At 42.5% G+C, this 27,980-nt stretch overlaps 1 protein-coding gene across 6 annotated transcripts; it reads left to right on the forward strand.

The window, feature by feature from the left end:
- The first annotated feature begins 164 nt into the window (after positions 1-164).
- Positions 165-27,922, forward strand: LOC106600508 (rho guanine nucleotide exchange factor 18). Of its 6 annotated transcripts, none has more exons than XM_014191915.3 (19): positions 165-337; positions 5,236-5,431; positions 5,603-5,743; positions 5,926-6,047; positions 6,215-6,325; positions 7,224-7,464; positions 7,681-7,935; positions 13,830-14,015; positions 15,876-16,094; positions 16,385-16,509; positions 16,660-16,725; positions 19,184-19,231; positions 19,400-19,582; positions 20,457-20,609; positions 20,817-20,945; positions 21,069-21,269; positions 23,718-23,916; positions 25,647-25,751; positions 25,915-27,922. In XM_014191915.3, exons 2-19 carry the CDS (start codon positions 5,329-5,331, stop codon positions 26,094-26,096), a joined length of 2,769 nt encoding a protein of 922 aa, XP_014047390.2. In that variant the 5' UTR covers positions 165-337; positions 5,236-5,328; the 3' UTR covers positions 26,097-27,922. The 6 variants fall into 6 exon arrangements, with proteins under 6 accessions (XP_014047390.2, XP_014047391.2, XP_014047389.2 ...); XM_014191916.3 differs by having other exon boundaries at positions 174-288; positions 5,233-5,431; XM_014191914.3 differs by having other exon boundaries at positions 184-337; positions 5,233-5,431.
- Positions 27,923-27,980: the final 58 nt, after the last annotated feature.

Consider the following 27,980-nt stretch of genomic DNA (forward strand, 5'->3'; position numbering starts at 1 on the left):
TTAATGTAGTCAACTCGGTGGGACTTGCAACTTCATTGGCTGAACTCTCCTGGTGACCCTGTTGGACTCATGTCCAACCAGGTAATCAGGAAGGATCCGCCAATCGTGAAGAAGAAAATTGACTACTTAAAAATTGAGATATCCTCAATGGTCTAACACAGGCTGTCACAGACGCGATAAAGGCACAGATACAAAGAGTCCTCTATCTATCTCTATGGTGGAAACGGCACAGGCTCGTTCATGCAAACGCTGTCGATGCTATCCGGGATCCTTAGCAGCTGATACAAAGTAACAACATTTTTACTACAGTTTGCGCTGGAATTAGTTCGAGGGTGGGGTAAGAATTATCGAGACTATCGGGTTGATGTCGTATTTTATAGTTTTATTTCACGGGGAAATGAAATACTTCTTGTTGACTTAGTCAGGTCAGGTGTTACAGCCTATGTGGACCAGGCAAATGACTGTTGCTAGGTTGGTTGGTCGCCATAAAAACGTTAAATTGTAATGATCCCAGTCATTTTAATTTGAATTAACTTTTCGAAAATACTCCTGACATGTATTTGACATACTGAAATGAAATGCTTTACAAACATATGCCTTGTAGCCTTCAAACTTAAATTCATACTTCAATGCAATATTTGCTCAAAATAAGCTGTTGAATGTAATTCAAGTCACTTGGATGTTGTCTGTTGTCAAACTAAGATTTTGAATATCCATCTCTCCAAGACATCAAAGCATAAACGTTAACAGACAGCCACTTGTACTAATTTCTCTACACATTTCTCTCCACTACTGAAATTAACACCTGCCATTCACACTCGTGACTATTCCCTGTTAGGGAGTGAAGAGGTTCTAAACCTCAGTGGCTGTGTTGAATACAGTACATTACATTAGAAAGACAGATCATAATGGACCCTGTTAGATCTGACAGGTGTCACCATCACCTCTCAGATAGAAACTAAACATGGGACACTGTTGAGCAAGCTACCTAGATGGTGTGTGTGTGTGTGTGTGTGTGTGTGTGTGTGTGTGTGTGTGTGTGTGTGTGTGTGTGTGTGTGTGTGTGAGGGGAAAAGCCCCAGGCAGGGTGTGTGTGTGAGGGGGGAAAAGCCCCCGGCCATACCAGGCCAGCCATTAGTGAGGCTGTATTCTGTATTTTTCAGTTTGTCCATGAAGAACCCCTGATGGGAGTAGGTCACATGATTATAAGTAGGCCTAGCTAGCTGTGCTGGAGCTCACACACACTCTCTCTCTCACACACACACCCCTCACATCATTTTTCCCCAACCCAAGGTTTTAGACTCTCGCCATGAGAATTCGTCTCCACAGTCCACACACACACGCACAGAGAGAGAGAGCAAAAGGGAGAGAAAGATACTGTAGCTATTTCCTGTTAATGAGTAAACAGTGTGTCAAGGCCCTTGCCCTGTGGACATGAAGGGAGCATGTTGGAACATTTGCTAGTGGCAGTGTACTGACTAATGTTTTACAGTCAGTCAGTGTTGTAGTGGAGTATAAATGCCATTTACGCACCTTTTTTATTTTGTATTATCGTTTACTGAATTTTTTCTGGGAAAATTCATTGAAAGTAGAGAAAGCGTTACTCTACTTACACTGCGTTCACCCGCCGGGATACTTGGCTGACCTGTATTTCACGCTCCACACCCCCTCTTGCCTCCTCCCCTTTCCTCCCAGGTCAGTATGGGGAAGTGTAAAACTTAAATTCCTAAATGGCAACCTATTCCCTATGTAGTGCATTACTTTTATGGGCCCTGATCAAAAGTAGGCACCACCAGTAGTGCCTCTTCTTGACTCTCTGTGTGTAGTGTACTGTAGGAGGAAGCTGTGTCCTGTCTGTGTACGTAACATTTGAGCCAGAGACTATAGAGACAGATGGGTATGTGAACTGTGTCTTTAGTACCCAGCTGTGTGAACTAAGCACACACATTCACACACACACATGCAGCCAGTGGGTTACTTTCCTCTATGGCACACACTCCTGTCTGTATGTTTTGGCCAGCCTTGGTGTCGCTAGGCTGTCGTGTGTGCGTGCGCGCGCTTTCACCCACCCAGTAGAGAGATATCATTGAGCTACAGTGGTTGGGCAAATAAGACCAAACTTGCTCTGAGGCCCATACATACTGATGGTGCACTGACATTTTACATGGGACATAACCCTTTCTCCATCCTTTTTAGCATGACATATGCTTATGAATGTTTTTTCATTAATATATTTATGCCTTATAAAGGATCTATGAAGGCTTCATTAAGTTGAAAGTATATTTTATGTCAATGCAATTTAGTTGACGGGGTCAGTTCACAACTGTGACCGTTAGGTCTATGCTATGATGCTAATGAACATCAATCAAGTTTGTAGGAGCATGTCAAATTGGTTCTCAAATTAAAGCTAAGAGACACATTTTTTTGAAGTTAAGGCAAATATACATGAAACAAAACAAATCCATCCTAAAAATGTGGAATAAGCAAAGGCTTTGATTTCTTGTCAAAGAAATGGAAAAGGGGTCTTAGAAAACATCTACAGTACCAGAAAAAGTCTTACGTTTTTAGAAATACATCAAAACACTGATGTTGAAGACCCCTGCCAAGTTATATTAACACTTTTATATTTAGTTTTGGAGAAATTGTTTGCCTCTTGTAAGTTTAAGAAATATTGCCTTGTGCCTCGAAATTCCGTTACCAAAAAAACACATCTTAAAGATATTTTTTAATCTCTCCCTCATGAAGAGGGAGGATAATGAACATACACAGAAGTAACAAGTAAAGGTAGACCTATCAATTAGTGTTTTTACTGATATCAATTTTATGTATTAATTAAGTGAAATTCCATTGCCAAATCAGTATCGGGATTTCTGAAAAATCGGTAACGGAATTTCTGCAATTGAATTTGCTACAATGGGAAATCATAGTTGTCACAAACCACAGTTGGGTTCACACGTTTGGACAGCACAGTAGAGTACAATAAAGAAAAGTAGAGTATAGTTCAGTACAGTATACAGTAGAGCACACTGAGCTGAATTCACTAATTTATTGTGCTCTACTGTACTGAACTATACTTTACTGAACTCTACTGTACTGTACTGTGCTCTACTGTGCTGTACTTTGATGTCCAAACTTGCAGTGGTGGAAAAAGTACCCAATTGTCATACTTGAGTATAAGTAAATGTACCTTAATAGAAAATGACTCAAGTAAAAGTAAAAATTACCCAGTAAAATACGACTTCAATAAAAGTATTTGGTTTTAAATATACTTAAGTATCAAAAGTATAAATCATTTCAAATTCCTTACATAAAGTAAACCAGATGGCACCATTTTCTTGTTTTTTAGCCAGGGGAACACTCCAACACTCAGACATAATTTACAGATAGCCAGGGGCACACGCCCAACACTCAGACATAATTCACAAACGAAGCATGTGTGTTTAGTGAGTCCGCCAGATCAGAGGCAGTAGGGATGACCAGGGATGTTCTCTTGATAAGTCTGTGGTTGTCAGGGAAATGTATGGAGTAAAAAGTATATCATTTTCTTTAGGAATATAGTGAAGTAAAAGTTACCCCCCAAAACTACTTAAGTAGTACTTTAAAGTATTTTTACTTAAGTACTTTACACCACTGCAAACTTGTGAAACATAGACGACTAGGATTACTTCAGATTTGATTACCCCAATTCTGTTACTGGGTGTAAATCCTCTTCACTTACTGTATGTAGTTCAATAATCAAAAATGCTTTTTTTCAAAGTCAATGTATCATGCCATAGCTGATACCCCATTCTTTCTGCAGACATCGTGGAATCCTAATTCGGAAAACGTGGACACAAAAAACTGAGGGAGATTTTACTGAAATTCAGTATAAATTGGTAAAAGGATTCATTGTGCATAGAGTTGTATGGGTTGTTAAACTTTGAAATCAATGTTTTTTGTTTGGCGTACTTTTTAATAAAAAAATCAGTCTTGGCGCATGTTCGTTATCAAGGAATTGCCCCCTGCTGTCTTGTGTTGTGTGAATTCTCCCTCTCCGTCCCTCGCCCCTGCCATGTGTGTTGTCAGTGAGCTCGTCTGACTAGGGCTGTGGTGCTGTAATTGTGTCAAACCAGCTTTCTTTCCTTTCCACACCACAGGCTTTGTTTCTGTTCTGTAATAGAAAATAGTCTTTGTCAGGATTCAACACTATCTAATCCTCTCTTCCTGTCTGGGGTATTTTCTATACAGGCTTTTGATCGTTTCAAGGAACAGTATAAATAGTCTAGAATGTCATTGTGTGCTCTAGCCTTAAGATTTCCCTTCACTGGAACTATGGGGCCTTGAAAACAGCCCCAGAGCTACTCCTCCTCCACCAAACTTTACAGTTGACACTATGCATTCGGGCAGGTAGCGTTCTCCTGGCATCCGCCAAACCCAGATTTCTCCGTCGGACTGCCAGATGGTGAAGCGTGATTCATCACTCCAGAGAACGCGTTTCCACTGCTCCACAGTAAAATGGTGGCGAGCTTTACACCACTCCAGCCGACGCTTGGCATTGCGCATGGTGATCTTAGGCTTGTGTGCGGCTGCTTGGCCATGAAAACCCATTTCTTGAAGTTCCCGACGAACAGTTATTGTGCTGACGTTGCTTCCAGAATCATTTTGGAACCCGGTAGTGAGTGTTGCAAGCACTACACGCTTCAAGCATTCGGCGGTCCTGTTCTGTGAGCTTGTGTGGCCTACCACTTTGCGGCTGAGCCGTTGTTGCTCCTTGATGTTTCCACTTCAAAATAACAGCACTTACAGTTGACCGGGGCAGCTCTAGCATGGCAGAAATTTGACAAACTGTCTTGTTGGAAATGTTGCATCCTATGACAGTGCCATGTTGAAAGTCACTGTGCTATTCAGTATGGGCAATTCTACTGCCAATGTTTGTCTATGGAGATTGCATGGCGGTGTGCCAGATTTTATACACCTGTCAGCAACGGGTGTGGCTGAAATAGCCGAATCCACTAATTTGAAGGGGTGTCCACATATTTTTTTTGTGTGTATCTAATCTAAAATCAGTTTCAACATCTAAAATTATAGTAGGCCACAACAAACAAAACACTGTCTTTACATGAAACCAAACTTCCAGGACCGTATGCGGTATTGTGACCTGGCCAGGTTATTTCTCATTAGCTTTACAAATTAGCAATTAAATAACAAAACACAATGTAATACAAATGCAATCTCTCTCCTCACTCCATCCAGCAGTCCTGTATACAGGTTCCATCCCCCAGGCTCCCATGGCCTCCCCATGGCCTTGGTCCCATCATCCTGACCTTTAACCCCCACATACTGTAACACATGGATGACCTGGATACTCTCAGAGGACTTTCTCCTCGACCCCCTCCTCCTGAGGACTCTGTGTCCCTCTCCTCATCCAGCACCAGCATCATCAACTTAGAAGGTACAGGATCAGGGAGTCAGCTACACTACAGTAGTTGCAGTAGTTTGTCCTGTATGTGTTATTGTACCTGTCTTATGTTTGTTGTGTGTTATTGTGACACTTTGTTTTGTGTGTGTCTAGATGTCCATTAAGCTGTGTGTGTGTGTGTGTGTGTTTATTGTGTGTGTGTAGATGGCCACTACAGTGCCCTGCTAGCAGAGTTGGAGGCTGATGCTCAGGACCTAGAGGGAGAGTCCTGGAGTGTCTCTGTGGACCAGCAGTACATAAAGAGATTACACAAAGACGCTATAAAGAGACAAGATGTCATCTATGGTAAGACTATAGCTGGGGTAGCTGATCTTATCCTTAAAGAACTGGTTTCGGTGGTGATGATGATAACCATTGCTACAATTATGTTGTTGATGACTTCTTTATAACAGTAATAATGATGACGATGGGTAGTAACTTTATAACCGTAATAATGATGATGCTGTATTTGTGTGTGTGTGTGTCAGAGTTGATCCAGACAGAGGTGTACCACATGCGGACCTTGAAGCTGCTGCTGAGTGTGTACCAGTATGAGCTGAGACACAACCTACAGATGGAGGAGACTATGCTGGACAGGATGTTCCCTCAGGTAACACGCACACTGAGAGATGGGGAGAGAGAGAGATCTGAGACAGAGCCTACAGATGAAGGAGCATAAGCTGGACAGGATGTTCCCTCCGGTGACTCCATCTCCTGCTTAAAACCAATAGGTGTGTATTACATGTACAGTAATAATTTCCTTTACTCTTCCATCAGATGGACAGCCTGCTGCACATCCACCAACACTTCCTGTGGTGTCTTAGAGACTGCCGCGACGTACAGAATCACTACACAGTCACACAGCTGGGAGCTATACTCATCAACCAGGTAGGAACCATTACACAGACAGGTAGGAACCATTACACAGTCGCACAGTTGGGAGACATACTCATCAACCAGGTAGAAACTGTCACACAACAGACAGGTATGTTACACAAACAGGTAGAAACCAGTAATTACACTGTTACACAGACAGGTAGGAACCATTACACAGTCATACAGACCAGGGGAAAACGACTGCCCCCTCTCATTTAAGCCATTGAAGTTGAAGGCCGACTGCGGTACTACAGGCATTGTTAGCAAAAAACATGATCCCCCATTTAAGTGAATGGATAAAATGGCAATCTTCGTACAAATCAAAGTACCAATAATTGCTTCTAATACACCAGATGTTTATTTTTGAACCAATTATTTTAAAATCGCACACAGAAGAAGTTATTTTTGTTGATTTTGTTAATTTTGTTGCTAATGGCAGCCTGCAGTACCCAGGTCCACCTTCATCTTGAGTTAATGAATGTGAAGGGGCAGCACTGAGCTAGCCTGCAACTTCACTTCCTGGAGTAGCTCAAACTGCGCATGTTGTCTCCATGAGACACCGTCTTAACCGACTTCATTTGGCTTCAATGCGCTATTGAGTATTCACATAGGAATGAGTGGTTTCACGTGATCGATGGCTTGGTCCATTCATATATATACAGTCATTGAAACAGACATGTATGAACCATTACACTGTAACACAAACAGGTAGGAGCCATTACACTGTCACACAGCTGGGAGATATACTGATCAACTAGGTAGCCCCCCTCTCTCTCTTTGATTCTGAGAAAGCATTCTCAAGAAATTATGACTCTCTGTACTATCCCTTTGTCATATATTGAGTCATACCTGATGTTTGCTTGTTCATTGTTGTTTACCTGATCATTATCATGATGATGTGGTGGTGTAGTTTTCAGGTGAGATGGGAGAGAGGATGAAGGAGAGCTATGGAGACTGCTGCAGTCACCACACAGATGCTGTCAGCTTCTACAAAGAACAGCTACAGAACAACAAGTTCCAGAACTTGATTAAGAAAATCAGTCGGTTGTCCATCGTGCGGCAGTTAGGAGTCCCAGAATGTATTCTGTTGGTGACTCAGCGGCTCACAAAGTACCCCTTTCTGGTCGAACACATTCTACAGAACACTGATGGTAACTAACAGACTCAGTTAGGTAACTGAATGCCTTTAAGGTGGGCTCAGCTGGGCTAGGATGCATATCTCTTTGCACTATCAGCCCCCAGGCCCAGCATGCTTGATAACCACGCTGTTCACAAGTGAAATTTGATTTTACTTCCTGAATTGACTGAATTGAATTGGAATGAACCCAAACCCAATCCTCTACTCTCATCCCATCTTCTCTCATCAGCTGACAGTGAGGAGCACGATGCCCTGGCCCAAGCCCTGGTTCTGATCAGAGAGACAATCTCTGCTGTGGACTCTCAAGTCCATGACTATGAGAGGGCCTCTAGGTTGAGAGACATAGGCAGCAGTTTGGAATCTCATTCCCACAGCAGGCTGAAGGACGGAAGGGTGTTCAAGAGAGAGGACCTGGCAGTGGGGTCCAGAACCCTGCTCCATGAGGGGACTGTCAACTGGCAGGCAGCCAATGAATGGCTGAAAGGTGATTTAAAAGAAATACAGTCAGATCCAAAATTATTGGCATCCTTGCTAAAGATCAGCAAAAAAACGGTATCAAATAAATAATACACATACTGAGCTATATTGTATGCAAAAACAATTTTTTACATGTAACATTTTTCTCTCAGAAAGATTGGGGTCAAAATTATTAGCACCCCTGTTTTCGGAATCTTTCCAGATCCTTGATATCCTTCATCTGCGCTTATGGACTGCCCAACCACAGGTTTTCACCGTGATTCAAGTCCGGAGACTGAGATGGCCAATGCAAAATATTGATTTTGTTGTCAATTAACCAATTATTTGGGGTTATTGTCCTGCTGGAAGATCTGCTTTCGGCCAAATTTCAGCCTCCTGGCAGAGGCAACCAGGTTTTTGGCTAAAATGTCCTGGTACTGGGTAAAGTTCATGAGTTGACCTTAAAGATATTCTCTGGTACTTTTGTATACTTTTTAGCCAGTAGTTCTGAAAGTAGCGTCCGCGAGCCAAAAAATTGCTTACTATGTCACAAATGTACAGTTACAGTCGTGGCCAAAAGTTTTGAGAATGACACAAATATAAATTTTCACAAAGTCTGCTGCCTCAGTTTGTATGATAGCAATTTGCATATACTCCAGAATGTTATGAAGAGTGATCAGATGAATTGCAATTCATTGCAAAGTCCCTCTTTGCCATGCAAATGAACTGAATCCCCCAAAAACATTTCCACTGCATTTCAGCCCTGCCACAAAAGGACCAGCTGACATCATGTCGGTGATTCTCTCATTAACACAGGTGTGAGTGTTGACGAGGACAAGGCTAGAGATCACTCGGTCATGCTGATTTGAGTTTGAATAACAGACTGGAAGCTTCAAAAGGAGGGTGGTGCTTGGAATCATTGTTCTTCTGTCAACCATGGTTACCTACAAGGAAACACGTGCCGTCATCATTGCTTTGCACAAAAAGGGCTTCACAGGAAAAGATATTGCTGCCAGTAAGATTGCACCTAAATCAACCATTTATCGGATCACCAAGAACTTAAAGGAGAGCGGTTCAATTGTGGTGAAGAAGGCTTCAGGGCGCCCAAGAAAGTCTAGCAAGCGCCAGGACCGTCTCCTAAAGTTGATTCAGCTGCGGGATCGGGGCACCACCAGTACAGAGCTTGCTCAGGAATGGCAGCAGGCAGGTGTGAGTGCATCTGCACGCACAGTGAGGTGAAGACTTTTGGAGGATGGCCTGGTGTCAAGAAGGGCAGCAAAGAAGCCACTTCTCTCCAGGAAAAACATCAGGGACAGACTGATATTCTGCAAAAGGTACAGGGATTGGACTGCTGAGGACTGGGGTAAAGTCATTTTCTCTGAATCCCCTTTCCGATTGTTTGGGGCATCTGGAAAAAAGCTTGTCCGGAGAAGACAAGGTGAGCGCTACCATCAGTCCTGTGTCATGCCAACAGTAAAGCATCCTGAGACCATTCATGTGTGGGTTTGCTTCTCAGCCAAGGGAGTGGGCTCACTCACAATTTTGCCTTAGAACACAGCCATGAATAAAGAATGGTACCAACACATCCTCCGAGAGTAACTTCTCCCAACCATCCAGGAACAGTTTGGTGACGAACAATGCCTTTTCCAGCATGGTGGAGCACCTTGCCATAAGGCAAAAGTGATAACTAAGTGGCTCAGGGAACAAAACATCGATATTTTGGGTCCATGGCCAGGAAACTCTCCAGACCTTAATCCCATTGAGAACTTGTGGTCAATCCTCAAGAGGTGGGTAGACAAACAAAAACCCACAAATTCTGACAAACTCCAAGCATTGATTATGCAAGAATGGGCTGCCATCAGTCAGGATGTGGCCCAGAAGTTAATTGACAGCATGCCAGGGCGGATTGCAGAGGTCTTGAAAAAGAAGGGTCAACACTGCAAATATTGACTCTTTGCATCAACTTCATGTAATTGTCAATAAAAGCCTTTGACACTTATGAAATGCTTGTAATTATACTTCAGTATTCCATAGTAACATCTGACAAAAATATCTAAAGACACTGAAGCAGCAAACTTTGTGGAAGTTAATATTTGTGTCATTCTCAAAACTTTTGGCCACGACTGTACGCTAGCATTTTGGATTTGAAATGACACAATGAAAACGAGGTTAAACTGCAGACTGTCAGCTTTAATTTGAAGGTATTTTCATCCAATTCGGGGGGACCGTTTAGAAATTACAGCACTTTTTGTACATTGTCCCCCCATTTTAGGGGACCAAAAGTATTGGGACATATTCACTTGTATGTGTATTAAAGTTGTAAAAAGTTACGCATTTAGTCCCATATTCATAGCACGCAATGACTACATCTAGCTTGTGACTCTACAAATTTGTTGGATGCATTTGCTGTTTGTTTTGGTTGTGTTTCTGTGTTTTGTTTTGTTTGTTTTTGTTGTGTTTGTGTTTTGTGCCCAATAGAAATGAATGATTCATAATGTATTGTCATTTTGGAGTCACTTTTATTGTAAATAAAAATAGAATATGTTTCTAAACACTCCTACATTAATGTGGGGTCTCCCATGATTACGGATCATCTTAAATGAAGTGTGAATAATGATGAGTGACAAAGTTACAGATGCACAAATATCATACCCCCTCAGAAATGCTAACCTCCCCTGTTATTGTAATGGTGAGAGGTTAGCATGTCTTGGGGGTATGATATAAAATGCTAACCTCCCCTGTTATTGTAATGGTGAGAGGTTAGCATGTCTTGGGGGTATGATATAAAATGCTAACCTCCCCTGTTATTGTAATGGTGAGAGGTTAGCATGTCTTGGGGGTATGATATAAAATGCTAACCTCCCCTGTTATTGTAATGGTGAGAGGTTAGCATGTCTTGGGGGTATGATATTTGTGCATCTGTAACTTTCTCACTCATCATTAATCACAATTCATTCAGGATTATCCATAATCATGGTAGCATCCACATTAATGTAGAAGTGTTTAGAAACATAATCTATTCTTATTTACAAAAAAGTGACTCCAAAATGACACACTACATTATGAATCATTAATTTCTATTGGGCATAATCTGAAACACAACCAAAACAAACAGCAAATGCATCCAACAAATGTGTAGAGTCACAAGCTAGATGTAGTCATTGTGTGCTATGAATATGGGACCAAATACTAAACGTTTTATTACTTTAATACACAGGAATTTGTCTCAATCCAGACAGAAAAGAGAAATAGGCTAAATAACATTTCAATTTAGAGCAATAAAGAAATTGAATAAATTAACTGAGCAAACCAGAAATCTTTCAATATATAAATTTAAACATTATTTTAAAACGATTTAAATATAATACATAGAAATGTTGTGGGACTATAGTAGATGAAGAATAAATATTTTTTAGATTGAGTATTTATTGGGTCATTATGTTAGTATATTATGTATGTTTGTAATAGTGTGTTATATGTGAAAATGTGTTCGTATTATAAATTGTATTTTAATGTTTAAGGACTCTTGGAAGATTAGTCCAAATGGGGACTAAAAGAGATTCAAATTAAAATCAAACCAATACTTTTGGTCCTCTAAAATGGGGGGACTATTTACAAAAGGTGCTGTAATTTCTAAACAGTTGACCCCATATGGATTTAAATCCCCTTAAATTAAAACTGACAGTCTACACTTTAACCCCATAGTCATTGTATAATTTCAAAGTGCTGGAGTACAGAGCTAAAACAATAACATATGTGTCACTGTCCCAATACTTTTGGAGCTCACTCTATGTGCACCTAGTCATTGCTCTCTCTCGCTCTACTGTGTGTGCATCTTGCTAGCTGTCACTCAAATAGCGAGGGGCTGAAGCTCATTGGCTGAAACTCGAATTGCTAAGGGCACTGGCCAGCGTGGGGATAATTTATGCTCATGCATCCTTATTTTGACACCAAACCCACCACTGGTGTGCGTGGCCAAAGAGATCTATTTTCATGTCATCTGACCATAACACTGGTTCCAATCCAAGTGCCAATGCCATTTGGCATCCAAGTGCCAACTCCAGGCGTTTAGATTTGTTGGATGACATGAAAATAGTGCTCTTTGGCCACGCACACGATGGAGGAGCAGCTGTACAGTGAACAGGAGGAGGCCAGGCTAAACCAGTTTCAGAGACTTCCAAGGTAAAAGACGCTACCCATACCAGCTCTACCCGAGCGCTTCAAAATGTCCTCAATAACAGCTGCCCGCAACTCCCATTGTCAGGTCATATGGAATATACACTGCTCAAAAAAATAAAGGGAACATTAAATAACACATCCTAGATCTGAATGAATGAAATAATCTTATTAAATACTTTTTTCTTTACATAGTTGAATGTGCTGACAACAAAATCACACAAAAATAATCAATGGAAATCCAATTTATCAACCCATGGAGGTCTGGATTTGGAGTCGCACTCAAAATTAAAGTGGAAAACCACACTACAGGCTGATCCAACTTTGATGTAATGTCCTTAAAACTAGTCAAAATGAGGCTCAGTAGTGTGTGTGGCCTCCACGTGCCTGTATGACCTCCCTACAATGCCTGGGCATGCTCCTGATGAGGTGGCGGATGGTCTCCTGAGGGATCTCCTCCCAGACCTGGACTAAAGCATCCGCCAACTCCTGGACAGTCTGTGGTGCAACGTGGCGTTGGTGGATGGAGCGAGACATGATGTCCCAGATGTGCTCAATTGGATTCAGGTCTGGGGAACGGGCAGGCCAGTCCATAGCATCAATGCCTTCCTCTTGCAGGAACTGCTGACACACTCCAGCCACATGAAGTCTAGCATTGTCTTGCATTAGGAGGAACCCAGGGCCAACCGCACCAGCATATGGTCTCACAAGGGGTCTGAGGATCTCATCTCGGTACCTAATGGCAGTCAGGCTACCTCTGGCGAGCACATGGAGGGCTGTGCGGCCCCTCAAAGAAATGCCACCCCACACCATGACTGACCCACCGCCAAACCGATGATGCTGGAGGATGTTGCAGGCAGCAGAACGTTCTCCACGGCGTCTCCAGACTCTGTCACGTCTGTCACATGTGCTCAGTGTGAACCTGCTTTCATCTGTGAAGAGCACAGGGCGCCAGTGGCGAATTTGCCAATCTTGGTGTTCTCTGGCAAATGCCAAACGTCCTGCACGGTGTTGGGCTGTAAGCACAACCCCCACCTGTGGACGTCGGGCCCTCATACCACCCTCATGGAGTCTGTTTCTGACCGTTTGAGCAGACACATGCACATTTGTGGCCTGCTGGAGGTCATTTTGCAGGGCTCTGGCAGTGCTCCTCCTGCTCCTCCTTGCACAAAGGCGGAGGTAGCGGTCCTGCTGCTGGGTTGTTGCCCTCCTACGGCCTCCTCCACGTCTCCTGATGTACTGGCTTGTCTCCTGGTAGCGCCTCCATGCTCTGGACACTACGCTGACAGACACAGCAAACCTTCTTGCCACAGCTCGCATTTATGTGCCATCCTGGATGAGCTGCACTACCTGAGCCACTTGTGTGGGTTGTAGACTCCGTCTCATGCTACCACTAGAGTGAAAGCACCGCCAGCATTCAAAAGTGACCAAAACATCAGCCAGGAAGCATAGGAACTGAGAAGTGGTCTGTGGTCACCACCTGCAGAACCACTCCTTTATTGGGGGTGTCTTGCTAATTGCCTATAATTTCCACCTGTTGTCTATTCCATTTGCACAACAGCATGTGAAATTTATTGTCAATCAGTGTTGCTTCCTAAGTGGACAGTTTGATTTCACAGAAGTGTGATTGACTTGGAGTTACATTGTGTTGTTTAAGTGTTCCCTTTATTTTTTTGAGCAGTGTATGTGTGTGTATCTGTAGGTCTGTTTTTTTTTTCTGACCATAGAATCTGTGCGTGTCTCCAGGAAGTCTATGTATGAAGGATGCCCAGATCATGCAGAGCCTGACAGAGAAGCTGCGTATGTTTGCTGACATGGCGGAGGCTGTAACAGGGCTGGAGGATGTAGCTAATCGCTCTCGTCTGCTGCTCCGTAGTGACGACTTAGACCCCCAGCAGGGGGAGACACTGCTCAAGGGGGCCATCACTGAGGGTAGGTTTGAATGACAAATCCACCCTTAGACCTTATGCAATTGTGGAGATCTGAGAGGATTTGATAGGTTAAAGAAATATTGTAATAGCTCCACCTTCACCTCTGATAGGCTGGCCTTGGTACTCCTGCTAGGTCTGATAGGATCTGATAATAGGGAACTTAACCCTTTTCTTTAGTAAATCTGATATACAGTTGAAGTCGGAAGGTTACATACACCTTAGCCAACTACATTTAAACTCACTTTTTCACAATTCCTGACATTTAATCCTAGTAAAGATTCCCTGTTCACCACTTTATTTTAAGAATGTGAAATGTCAGAATAATAGGAGAGAGAATGATTTATTTCAGCTTTTATTTCTTTCATCACATTCCCAGTGGTTCAGAAGTTTACATGCACTCAATTAGTATTTGGTAGCATTGCCTTTAAATTGTTTAACTTGGGTCAAACGTTTCGGGTAGCCTTCCACAAGCTTCCCACAATAAGTTGGGTGAATTTTGGCCCCTTCCTCCTGACAGAGCTGGTGTAATTGAGTCAGGTTTGTAGGCCTCCTTGCTCGCACACGCTTTTTCAGTTCTGCCCACAAATTTTCTATGGGATTGAGGTCAGGGCTTTGTGATCGCCTCTCCAATACCTTGATTTTGTTGTCCTTAAGCCATTTTGCCATAACTTTGGAAGTAGGCTTGGGGTCATTGTCCATTTGAAAGACCCATTTGCGACCAAGCTTTAACTTCCTGACTGATGTCTTGAGATGTTGCTTCAATATATCCACATAATCTTCCTACCTCATGATGCCATCTATCTTGCGAAGTGCACCAGTCCCTCCTGCAGCAAAGCACCACCACAACATGATGCTGCCACCCCTGTGCTTCACGGTTGGGATGGTGTTCTTCGGCTTGCAAGCGTCCCCCTTTTCCCTCCAAACATAACGATGGTGATTATGGCCAAACAGTTCTATTTTTGTTTCATCAGACCAGAGGACATTTCTCCAAAAAGTACAATCTTTGTCCCCATGTGCAGCTGCAAACCGTAGTCTGGCTTTTTTATGGCGGTTTTGGAGCAGGTTATGTCGATATAGGACTCATTTTACTGTGGATATAGATACTTTTGTACCTGTTTCCTCCAGCATCTTCACAAGGTCCTTTGCTGTTGTTCTGGGATTGATTTGCACTTTTCGCACTAAAGTACGTTCATCTCTAGGAGACAGAACGCGTCTCCTTCCTGAGCGGTATGACGGCTGCGTGGTCCCATGGTGTTTATGCTTGCGTACTATTGTTTGTACAGATGAACATGGTACCTTCAAGCGTTTGGAAATTGCTCCCAAGGATGAACCAGACTTGTGGAGGTCTACAATGTCATTTCGGAGGTCTTGGCTGATTTCTTTTGATTTTCCCATGATGTCAAGCAAAGAGGCACTGAGTTTGAAGGTAGGCCTTGAAATATAGGTACACCTCCAATTGACTCAAATGATGTCAATTAGCCTATCAGAAGCTTCTAAAGCCATGACATAATTTTCTGGAATTTTCCGAGCTGTTTAAAGGCACAGTCAACTCAGTGTATGTAAACTTCTGACCCACTGGAATTGTGATACAGTGAAGTATAAGTGAAATAATCTGTCTGTAAACAATTGTTGTAAAAATGACTTCTGTCATGCACAAAGTAGATGTCCTAACTGACTTGCCAAAACTATAGTTGGTTAACAAGAAATTTGTGGAGTGGGTGAAAAACGAGATTTAATGACTCCAACCTAAGTGTATGTAAACTTCCAACTTCAATTGTAAATACTTATTGACCCACCATGAGAATCCGATGTCAGCTTGTCAGTCAGATAATCAGCTTTTAGTTTCTTCTTCTCTCTTCAGTGGAGAATCTGCAGAACCTTCTCCTGTCCGGTGTGACTCTGAGAGACCCCTACCCCCCTCCAGAGGACTTCCTGGTATCAGGGGGATACAGTTTGAGGCCAGAAGATCTACAGCTCCTTCGAGGGGGGCTAGGCCTTGGTGGGCTGCGGAACCTGGCGGCACTCAGGAGAGCCGAAACCTTAGGGCGCTATGTCTGCAATCCCTTACCCCCTATGAAGAGTAAGTCTACCGCTCAGTCTACAACTCATATAGATGGACTATGGTTGCTGGATTGACCCCCACACCTCTCTGATTCAGAGGGGTTGGGTTAAATGATGAAGACACATTTCAGTTGAATGCATTCAGTTGTACAACTGACTAGGTATCTCCCTTCCCTTTCCTTTATTATACCACTGTTCGTATTCATATCTGGTCATACTGTATCATTCCTCTTATCTCACAAATCCAGTGTTTTCTTTGGAACACAGTTGAACATGATTTGTTCAACATTTGCTGTGCATGTTTTCCAGATAGTAATATACAGGCGGGAGAACGGCCAGGCAGTGTGGCGGTACAACCTCTAGACAGAGGTCAGCATTCAAACTCTGACCCCCAGCTACAGGATCTTGACCAGTCAGAGAGTCTGGAACTGTCGGTGAGTGACTGGCTGTCCCATTCTCTCCCTTTCACTTCCAAGTGGGCACTTGTTCCCTCCTACAAGTGTGCTCTTGTTCTCTCCTCAGAGAGAGAGGGAGGGAGGTATTAACTGGTTTAGTTCGTCTGATTTATGGTATTGTGATTACAGGCTGATGAGTCACCAGCATCATACTGGACTTCTCCATGCCCAAATCCATCCTTTCCTGAAGCTGAGGTAAGTGTTGCTAGATGACTCTGAAGTCTGAACAAATCGTGATGTTTAGGTTCATGAATATCTGCAGTCACATTTTTTTTTATTGTGCTAGCCTGTTGGAGCCAGTTTTTGTATTTTATTAGTTATGCAAATATTTCTATTAGAAAATATTTATATTTAAGGATCATTTAATTTATTTACAGTGCTGTGAAAAATATTTACCCCCTTTCTGATTTTCTCTATTTTTGCATATTTTTGACACCGAATGTTTTCAGATCTTCAACCAAATCCTAATATTAAATAAAAGGAACCTGAATGAAAAAAGTTTTCATTTATTTCATAAACAAAGTTGTGCAACACCCAAAACCCCTGTGTTAAAAAGTAATTGCCCCCTTACTCAATAACTGGTTGTGCTATCTTTAGCTGCAATGACTGCAACCAAACGCTTCCTAGAGTTGTTGAACAGTCTCTCACATCGCTGTGGAGAAATTTTGCCCCACTCTTCCATGCAGAACTGTTGTAACTCAGCGACAACATTTGTGGGTTTTCGAGCATGAACTGCTCGTTTCAGGTTCTGCCACAACATCTCAATCAGGTTTAGGTCTGGACTTTGACAAGGCCATTCCAAAACTTTTAAATATGTTGCTTTTCAGCCATTCTGATGTAGACTTGCTTGTGAGTATTGGATCATTGTCTTGCTGCATGACCCAGCTGTACTTCAGCTTCAGCTCACGGACAGATAGCCTGACGTTCTCCTTTAGAATTCTCTGATACAGAGCAGAATTCATGGTTCCTTCAATGATGGCAAGTCGTCCAGGTCCTGAGACAGCAAAGCTACCCCGAACCATCACACTACCACCGCCATGCTTGACTGTTGGTATGAGGTTCTTACTGTGGAATGCAGTGTTTAGTTTTCGAGAGACGTAACAACGTTCCACTTTTGACACATCTGTCCATAGAACATTCTTGACAATCATCCAGGTGCTTTTTGGCCAACTTGAGTCGACTTTTTAGACGACATGGGTCCCGTTATGTCTGACGAAAACCAAACACTGCATTCCACAGTAAGAACCTCATACCAACGGTCAAGCATGGTGGTGGTAGAATGATGCTTTGGGGATGCTTTGCTGCCTCGGGACCTGGACGACTTGCCATCATTGAAGGAACCATGATTTCTGCTCTGTATTATAGAATTGTATTATTCATTTTTTTCTCCCCAATTTTGATCTTGTCTCAATCGCTGCAACTCCCCAACGGGATCAGGAGGCAAAGGTCGAGTCATGCGTCCTCCGAAACATGACCCACCAAACTTCGCTTCTTAACAGCACCAATGTGTCGGAGGATACACCGTTCAACTGATGACCAAAGTCAGCCTGCAGGCACCCGGCCCGCCACATAGTCACTAGAGAGCAATTAACCAAGTAAAGCACCCCTGACCAAACCCTCCCCTAACCCGGACGACGCTGGGCCAATTATGCGTAGCCCTATGGGACTCCTGATCACGGCAGGTTGTGACACCGCCTGGGATCGAACCCGGGTCTGTAGTGACACCTTAGCCCGCTGCACCACTCGGGAGGCCTGTATTAGAGAATTCTAAAGGAGAATGTCAGGCTATCCATCCGTGAGCTGAAGCTGAAGCGTAGCTGGGTCATGGAGCAAGACAATTATCCAAAACACAGAAGCAACTCTACATCAGAATGGCTGAAAATCTACAAATGTAAAGTTTTGGAATGGCCTAGTCAAAGTCCAGACCTAAACCTGATTTGAAATGTTGTGGCAGAACCTGAAATGAGCAGTTCATGCATGAAAACCCACAAATATTTCTAAGTTAAAGTAAGAAGAGTGGGCCAAAATTCCTCCACAGCAATGTGAGTATGATCAACAACTCTACGAAGTGTTTGGTTGCAGTCATTGCAGCTAAAGATGGCACAACCAGTTAATGAGTGTAAGGGGGCAATTTCTTTTTTCACACAGGGGCATTTGGTATTGCATAACTTTATCAAAATGTTGTGTTATTTGTTCACTCAGGTTCCCGTTATCCAACATCAGGTTTTGGTCGAAGATCTGATAACATTCGGTGTCAAAAATATGCAAAAATAGAGAAAATCAGAAAGGGGGCAAATTATTTTTCACGGCACTCTATATGGTTTATGCATTAATTTGGTTATGCTCTATTATTTGCATTCTAATAGGCCAATTACTCCCTCTATCCTCAATTAGTTGTAAGTATGGGTGGACCTGCCCGGATATCCACATATTGGGTATATAGAAACAGGAAGTGAGGCCTACAAGTTATGGCAAAGGTTTTACCTTGATCTCATTTGTATACCTGGAATACTGGAACCTTTTGTTTACCTTGCACTTATTTGTTTGGATTCTTGAGTTTACGATGGGATGTGCATCTCAAATCTTGCAATTGGTTTTCTCACGGCTATTCGAAAGCTGCTACACAACCTTATTTCTATCTCTCTCTCCCCAGTTCTTTGACAGAGTGCTGCTGCTCTCACAGAAACTCTACAGTCTGCTGGTAAGACATACTGTATCTATTCTTTACATTTTACAGACACAGTTGCTACGTTTGACCAGTCTTATCTTACTATTAGATAGGTTTTAACTGTGTCCCCTGCCCGTCCCCTGGTCTGCAGTTTGTCCTCTGACTCCTGGTGTTAAGTTTGTTCCCTGCCCGTCCCCGTAGGCCATCGTGTCCCAGCAGGACAGCCACATTGAGTTGCAGCGTGCCTCGCTGTCAGAGCGTGAGCATCCGGGCCGTCCTCGTGGAAATGTGCTCCTGGAGCAGGAGAAACAACGTAACATGGAGAAACAGAGAGAGGAGATGGCTAACTTCCACAAGCTGCAGACACAGCACAGACAAGAACAGGTACTGAACTAGAACACAGTTTATTACATTATAGAAATGGGGAGAGGAGATGGCAAACTTCCACAAACTGCAGACAGCACAGACTAGAACACAGTTTAAAACCCTGAGGTAGAAAATGGTTTATTATGTTAGAGAAACGGAGAGCGACACCATCAGGAACAGACACTATCAGGAACAGGTAGCTAGAATAGAGCTTTAAACTGCAGACACTGTATCAGTTATTACGTCTTTCAGCTTTTACCAAAATATAGCCACATGTTGTATATGTATGCATACAATCTTGTTATTCGGTTACACCTGCTAGATGAATGTTGCTTGTCTGTCTGTCTGTGCACAGGTACTTGCGATTTTCTGTGTCTTTATTTTTATCTCGATTTAATCCTCGATCTATTAATTGAACTATCTATTGTGTTTATCTATGATATCTATCTCATCTCTCTGCCTCACTGGTGTCAAACTTGTTCCATGGAGGGCAGAGTGTCTGCATAGTTTTTACTTCTCCCTTGTACTTGATTGATCACTGATTTAGTTAGGAACTTTCCTCGCCTGGTTTTCTAGTTGCTCCAGCAGAAACTCAGGCCTCCATGTCATTTTTACATTTATTTTACCTTTATTTAACTAGGCAAGTCAGTTAAGAACAAATTCTTATTTTCAGTGACGGCCTAGGAACAGTGCGTTAACTGCCTTGTTCAGGGGCAGAATGTCAGATTTTGTTCCTTGTCAGCTCGGGGATTCGATTTTGCAACCTTTCGGTTACAAGTCCAACGCTCTAACCACTAGGCTACGCTGCCGCCCCAAATGAGTAATGAGTTTGACACCCTTGCTTATCTATCTCACTTTTCTCTCATTGCTATTTCATCCATCTCATTCTCAGGCTCGCTGGGAGGAGGAGCGGGAGTGCCACCAGTTGCAGGCGGAGATCCTGGAGGCGGAGCTAAGACAGAGAGAGGAGGAGTGTAGGAGAATGAAGGAGAAGCTAGCAGAGGAGAGGGGGGAGCTGGAGAGATGGAGAAAAACCTACCAACAAGTTTCTGCTTTGTTTTGTTACATTCTACAGTGTTACAATATATCAATTGTGGTCTTACTGTGATAAGAGTGTCTGCTAAATGACCAAAATGTAAAGTGGTCTATTAAGAGTTAAAAATAAATTAAAACAAAGCTTCAATTGCCAATTTTATCCAAGTGAGTGCTGCTGGCATGTTTCCATTGTTCATGTGACGTACCTTACCAACAGGATCTGGAGAGGCTGAGGGAGTCTACAAGGACTGTGGAGAAACAGAAGGAACGCCTGGATTTACAGATGAAGTTGAAGAAGAACAAGACCATTGCCAAACCTGGGAGTTTTAACTTCAACACTCAGCAGGTGAGGAGGTGGTGTGGTCGTTAAGGACTGAGGACCAATAGTGAGAGGGCTGTTAATTATGCATCTATAGATATTGATGTATGGGATGTTTAGGTCATCTGGTCATTCTCTTCTTCTCCTCAGGCTCTCCCCCACTCCCAGTCGTTCCGAGGGGACCTCCCCCACTCTGCTTCCTTCCAAGGGGACCTCTCCCAGTCGTTCCGAGGGGACCTGATGGGTGGTTGGACCACGGGAGGTGACGTGACCCCCATCCCGGCCTCTAAGGTCCACGTCCAACCCAGCCCCTCTCTAGTCACAGCTTTCTTCCTGGAGCCGCCCCCGGAGGTGAGACGTAGCTAGGAAGTAACGTGGGCTAGACTACATGGATGGACAGTATACCAACCACAGATAGGGTTGGAAAATTCCGGCAACTTTCCCCAATTCTAGAAATAGGAAATATGAGAAGTAGAAGATTTCTGGAAAACTGCAGAATTTTGGAAAAGTTAACAGTACTTTGCAAACCCTATCCACAGGACTATGTGAATATGTGTGTTCACCTTCCAGCATTTTTGTATTCTATTTGTTGTACTGTAGTGTATTGATATTTTGTATGCTGACCTCACAAAATGCATTTCCATGAAAAGTGACAAAGTTCCCTATCAGATGGTACACTCGATACAACACTCTTACGAGTTTGATCACTGTAGCTGTGTGTTGTAACTCGTTTCCCAGTATTCATAATCTCGTTCCCAGACACTTCCGCCCAAAAGCGAGTCTGGTGGACCAATGCGTCAAACTTGGCCTTCGTTAGCCAATACAGAAAGAGCAGGAGAAACTCCCAGAGCATAAGCATTGACTTAATCTAACAACCAATCATCTCTGACAACTATGGTCGGGTGGTATTCAGATTTTCATAGCGTCATACATTTTCTGTACCACCCGCAGTATACGGTATTACCAGAAGTGCACACAAGGGATGCCATTTCAAAAAATAACATCTAAAAACAATTACGAATAATATTGATGCACAAACAATTAAGGCAACATGGATCTTGATCCAGGAGGAGATTAAATGTGTCTGCTGTAAACAAGAAGCTTGATTTTGACATATAGCCACTTAGCTAGCAATTTAGCAAACCAAATGCCTAGATGGAGCCCTGAGCTGGATATACAGTGCCTTCAGAAAGTATTCAAACCCCTTGGCTTTTCCCACTTTTTATTGTTACAGCCTGAATTCAAAATTGATTAAATAAAATAAAACTCTCACCCATCTACACACAATACCCCATAATGACAAAGTGAAAACATGTTCTTAGAAATGTTTGCGCAGTTATTGAAAATGAAATACAGAAATAAACAATTTACATACTGTAAGTATTCACACCCCTGAGTCAATACTTTGTAGAAGCACCTTTGGCAGTGATTACAGCTGTGAGTCTTTCTGGGTAAGTCTCAAAGAACTTTCCACACCTGAATTGTGCAACATTTGCCCATTATTCTTTTCAAAGTTCTTCAAGCTCAAATTGGTTGTTGATCTTTGATGGACAACCATTTTCAGGTCTTGCCATTAGATTTTGAAGTAGATTTAAGTCAAAACTATTACCTGGCCACTCAGGAACATTCACTGTCTTCTTGGTAAGCAACTCCAGTGTAGATTGTCCTGCTGAAAGGTGAATTCATCTACCAGTGTCTGGTGGAAAGCAGACTGAACCAGGTTTTCCTCTGGGATTTTGCCTTTGCTGAGCTCCATTAGGTTTATTTTTATCCTGAAAAACTCCCCAGTCCTTGCTGATGAAACGCATACCATGACATGATACAACCACCACCATGCTTGAAAATATGAAGAGTGGTACTCCGTAATGTGTTGGATTTGCCTCAAACATAACACTTTGAATTCAGGAGATACAATTTAAAAAAAATAATCACTGTCATTTAGGTTAGTATTGTGGAGTAACTACAATGTTGATCCATCCTCCGTTTTCTCCTATCACAGCCATTAAACTGTTGAACATTTGTAAAGTCAGAATTGACCTCATGGTAAAATCCCTGAGCATTTTCCTTCCTCTCAGGCAACTGAGTTTGGAAGGATGACTGTATGTTTGTAGTGGCTGGGTGTATTGATACACAATCCAAAGTGTAATTAATAACTTCACCATGCTCAAACGGATATTCAATGTCTGTTTTTTTTTTTTACCCATCTACCAATAGGTGCCCTTCTTCGCGAGGCATTGGAACATTTTCCTGGTCTTTGTGGTTGAATCTGTGTTTGAAATTCACTCCTCGACTGAGGGACCTTACAGATAATTGTATGTGTGTGTGGTACAGAGATGAGGTAGTCATTCAAATATCATGTTAAACACTATTATTGCACACAGAGTGAGTCCATGCAACTTAACAATGTGACTTGTTAAGCAAATGTTTCCTCCTGAACCTATTTAGGATTGCCATAACAGAGGGAGAAAACATTTCAGCTTTAAATTTTTTATTAATTTGTAAAAATGTCTAAACATAATTCCACTTTGACATTATGGGGTATTGTGTGTTACTGGCCTACACACAATCTCAATTTAATCAGGCTGTAACAACAAAATGAGGAAAAAGTCAGGGGGTGTGAATACTTTCTGAACACACTGTAATTTATTTGACACATCTTAATTTCCTATAGTTACATTTATAGGTTGTTATAAACAGTGGCGTAGCACGCACCCCCTGCACGGGGCGGGGGTTCCCCCACAAAATCATACCGTCGGTATTTCGTAATACTTTACATAACTTTACATTATTGTATTGTAGGTGCCCCTTCATAGGGAGAGCATCAGCCCTGCGCCCCCTAAAGCGGAGGTTCCCATTCACCTGATCAGCACCACCGACCAGGTGGTCCACAAGCCAGGGGCTGTGCAGCAGCAGATCCCCACCAAGCTGGCTACCCTCAGCAGCAAGGGCAAGGAGAAGAGCAGAAAAAAGGGATCGCACCAGCGCATGCATAGTGCAGGTCAGAACACAGCACTGTAGAATATAACAGAATACTTCATTACAGACATGGTAGAAATGATCACATAAGAAAACTACCCACACACTGGATGGTTAGATGCTCCTATAGTTTTTATTAGCAATGTATTGAAGACAAAGGCTCTTCATCAGGCTGAGTGGGAAGGCTCCTCAGAGGAGGAAGGGGAGGACCATCCTCAGTGAATTTTATAGAAATAGTGAAACATAAAAAGTTATCCTATACTAAATATATTCAAATTTAGTCACCAAATAATAGATTAAAACACACTGTTTTGCAATGAAGGTCTTCAGTAGCCTCAACAGCACTCTGTATGGTAGCACCATGGTGTAGCCGGAGGACATCTAGCTTCTGTCCTCGTCTGGGTACACTGACTTCAATGCAAAACCTAAGAGGCTCAAGGTTCTCAACGCTTTCCATAGATTTACACAGCACAGGAGGTTGGTGTCACCTTAATTGGGGAGGACAGGGGCTCATGGTAATGGCTGTAGCGGAATTAGTGGAATGGTATCAAATACATTAAACACATCCTTTCCATGTGTTTGATGCCATTCCATTTACTCCGTTCCAGCCATTATTATGAGCCGTCCTCCCCTCAGCAGCCTCCACTGTTACACAGAAATTATGACAACTTCCGGAGGACATCCTCCAACCTCAGAGCTCTTGCAGCATGAACTGACATGTTGTCCACCCAAGCAAAGGATCAGAAAAGGAATCTAGTACTGAAAGCCTAAGCTACAGCTAGCTAACACTGCAGTGCATACAATTTGGTGAGTAGTTGACTCGGAGAGAGAAAGATGACAATAGTTGAACAGTTTGAACAAATGCATTTCTTAACAAATGCAGGAGCAAATGCAGCTAGCTAGTTTAGCCTACTCAAACACCCGGCTCAAACAGAGGGATGCTATGTTAGCTAGCTGGCTATGACTGTCCAACACTGGAACTCTTTCAAGTCAAGGTAAGCTTTTGGTTTGACTAATTTATTGCCACCGGGACCTGCCTTCTAAACTGCTTACTGACTGTACACTGTACTGCATGTTTGTAGTGGGTTTACTAACACATTAGTTCTATTAGCTATGTTGACTATGACGTTACTTTAGCTAATATGGTGACAACGATGTAGGCTGTGTGTATGGGTTATGATATGAAGGTTTAGCTTGGACATTTCCCCCCTGGTCACAGACAGCTGATGTGTTGTGCATTGAAGTCCACAAGCGAAGGGAAAAGGTGAGAGGAAGAGAGTGGGTAGATGTGAGACGAAATACAACAAGCTATGAAAGTGAACTGTTTGCGTGTGATCAGGGGTGTATTCATTCTGCCGATTCTGTTGGAAAACGTTTCTTAAACGGAAGCAAACGGAACCAAACAGGGATAAACATACCTGAATTTGTCCAATAGAAACTCTTGTTTGCAACTGTGCACCTACATTGTAAACTTTCATTCATAGACTAGGTTGTAGCAACCTCATGGGCATAGGGAGAATTCAAGTATCATGTAGTAGCCTAAATCTATCGATGTTACATTGAACTGGGTGAATGGGACACGAATGACAGTCATCCAAAATGCTGTTATAGAAATAAGGCCATGCTCACCAACAGCACCAACCACCACTGGTGGGATCATGATGTCAGATCTTTGAGCAAATTATAACATTTACCTCCACTGTTGATATTTTCTATCTGTTAGGGAGTGAGTAGTTGTCTTTCTTCCTGCAGCATCTATAGACATGTCTCAGGTGGTGCCGATCAGAGTGACAAGAAAAGAGTGCGGGAGTCTGCGAGGGAAGAGGACTGTGAGTCCTCACAGGAGCTACCAATCAGGTAAGATGAGAACCTCGGGATTTCCAGATACACATTATCAGATTATTACCATGACTGGAGATATGTTTTAACGTCTCAGGATCTAAATTAACATGGCGCACGCCTGCACACATGTACAGACACACGATGAGTAAGTTAACCCAATGTTGTTATCCCTCCTCAGATCGTTTCCTTAGTCCTCCAGAGCCTCTGTTCAATGCCAAGCACTCCCAGAACCTATTGTCCAGCAGCAGCATGAGGAGGAACAGCCAGATCCACTTCCCTCCACCCGAACCTCCCCATCCTCCACCCTTCCCAAAAGACATAGCAAGCAAACCAACCAAGGAACGCGTAATCTACCTGTAAGGACACAGGGTAAGACCAAAACCCTAACTCATAGGGCCTATGCCAGGGGTCTGCAATTGGGTGCCTGTGTGCCAAAACCGGTCCATAAGTGATTTTATTTGGCCCGCCAAAGCAGTCTGTTCTGATCAAAGTAAAGATGTGATTTTTAAAATATTTTGACTGATTTGGCTTTTCTAATTCCTTGTACTTCTTGAGTGCCTGTTGAATTTCCAAAGACATTTATATTGTTCTGATGAGTGTTTCTGTCATGGTTTAAGAGGAAGTGTCTCTAACCACTCAAGGTCTTTACTTTTAAAGGATTCTTATTCATGTTGAGCGGTGTTGTTAGGAAGCTGTTTATTATTTTAACTTGTTTACAGATCTGAGGTGCCAAGCACGTTTTATTCTCAGAGCACATTAGAAACTACTCTAATCTATATAGTTGACCTGCTGCTTGAAATCAGAATGTCTTAATGAAAATAATGCATTTGTCATAGAATGTATGGAAGTAAATGTAGCTTTATCTGTTAGAGGGAATATTAACTGTATGGGGTTATGGTGTATTTTAACACTGAATAATAATGACTACTGGACATAAATGATGCCAATTCTACTGTGGTTTCTGTCATGAGGGAGACAGGAATGGGTGTCATGACAGTTTGTGCACTTGGTGGAATGTTGAATGCAGAAGGCCTGACCACGCGATATCAACGCTCAAAATGGATTGTAGTAAGTCAAGTTTTACCACACAGCTTCCCTGTGTGCGTGAATGTACAGAAATGTTTGGACACTCTGTGTTCAGTTTGAACTGGAGCAAATAGTTTTTCCTTTTTGCTCATTGTGTAACTGTAACAAGGTTATGTTCTGGGAACCAAGGTAACTTAATTCAAAAAGTTTCATTATTATTATTATGTTTTAATATTGGGGAGGTTGTTTGGAAGGATTTGTGAATTATGTTGCTCACGACTTCCAGTGAACACATAAATAGAATTAGAACACGTTATATACAGTGCCTTCAGAACGTTTTCATACCCCTTGACTTATTCCACATTTTGTTGGGTTACAGCCTGAATTCAAAATTGATAACATTTTTGTTTTTCTCACCCAACTGCAAACAATACCCCATAATGAGTGAAAACATGTAAAAAAAAAAAAATGGTTTTGCAAATGTAATTCAGAAATCGAAGTATTCATACCCCTTTGCTATGACACTCCAAATCGAGCTCAGGTGCATCCAATTTTCTTTGATTATCCTTGAGACGTCACGACAACTTGGCTAAATTGTTTGGACATGAATTTGAAAGAAACACACCTGTTTATATAAGGTCCCGCAGTTGACAGTGCATGTCAGAGAAGAAACTATACTATGAAGTCCAAGGAACTGTCCTTAGATCTGAGATAAAATTGTGATGAGGTATATATCTGGGGACGCGTATAAAACTATTTCTAGAGTGTTGAAAGTTTCCAAGAGCACCGTGGTCTCTATCATTGGGAAATTGAAAAATATGGAACTACCTAGACTCTGCCTAGAGTTGGCCTTCCGTCCAAACTGAGCAACAAGGGAGGCTATGACCACTCTGACAGAACTACAGAATTCCTTGGCTGAGATGGGAGAACCTGCCAGAAGGACAACATTCTCTACAGCACTTCACCAATCTGGGCTTTATGGGAGGATGGCCAGACGGAAAACACATCTGAGAAAAAGGCACATGACAGCACACCTACTTTCTGAAGGCACTGTAGATCTCTATGGTCTGACTATTCTGTTGTAATATCATTGTCCTGCTGAACTGTTGTTGTTCTTCCCATCCACAGCTGATAGAAATAATAAAAACAAAGAACCATGATGTATGTAGCCAGCATTGCCAAGGCTGTCGAGTCAATGTCATTTCCGAATTACTCCCC

This window comes from Salmo salar, chromosome 03, assembly GCF_965601325.2.
Source record: "Salmo salar chromosome 03, fSalSal1, whole genome shotgun sequence".
NCBI lineage: Eukaryota > Metazoa > Chordata > Actinopteri > Salmoniformes > Salmonidae > Salmo > Salmo salar.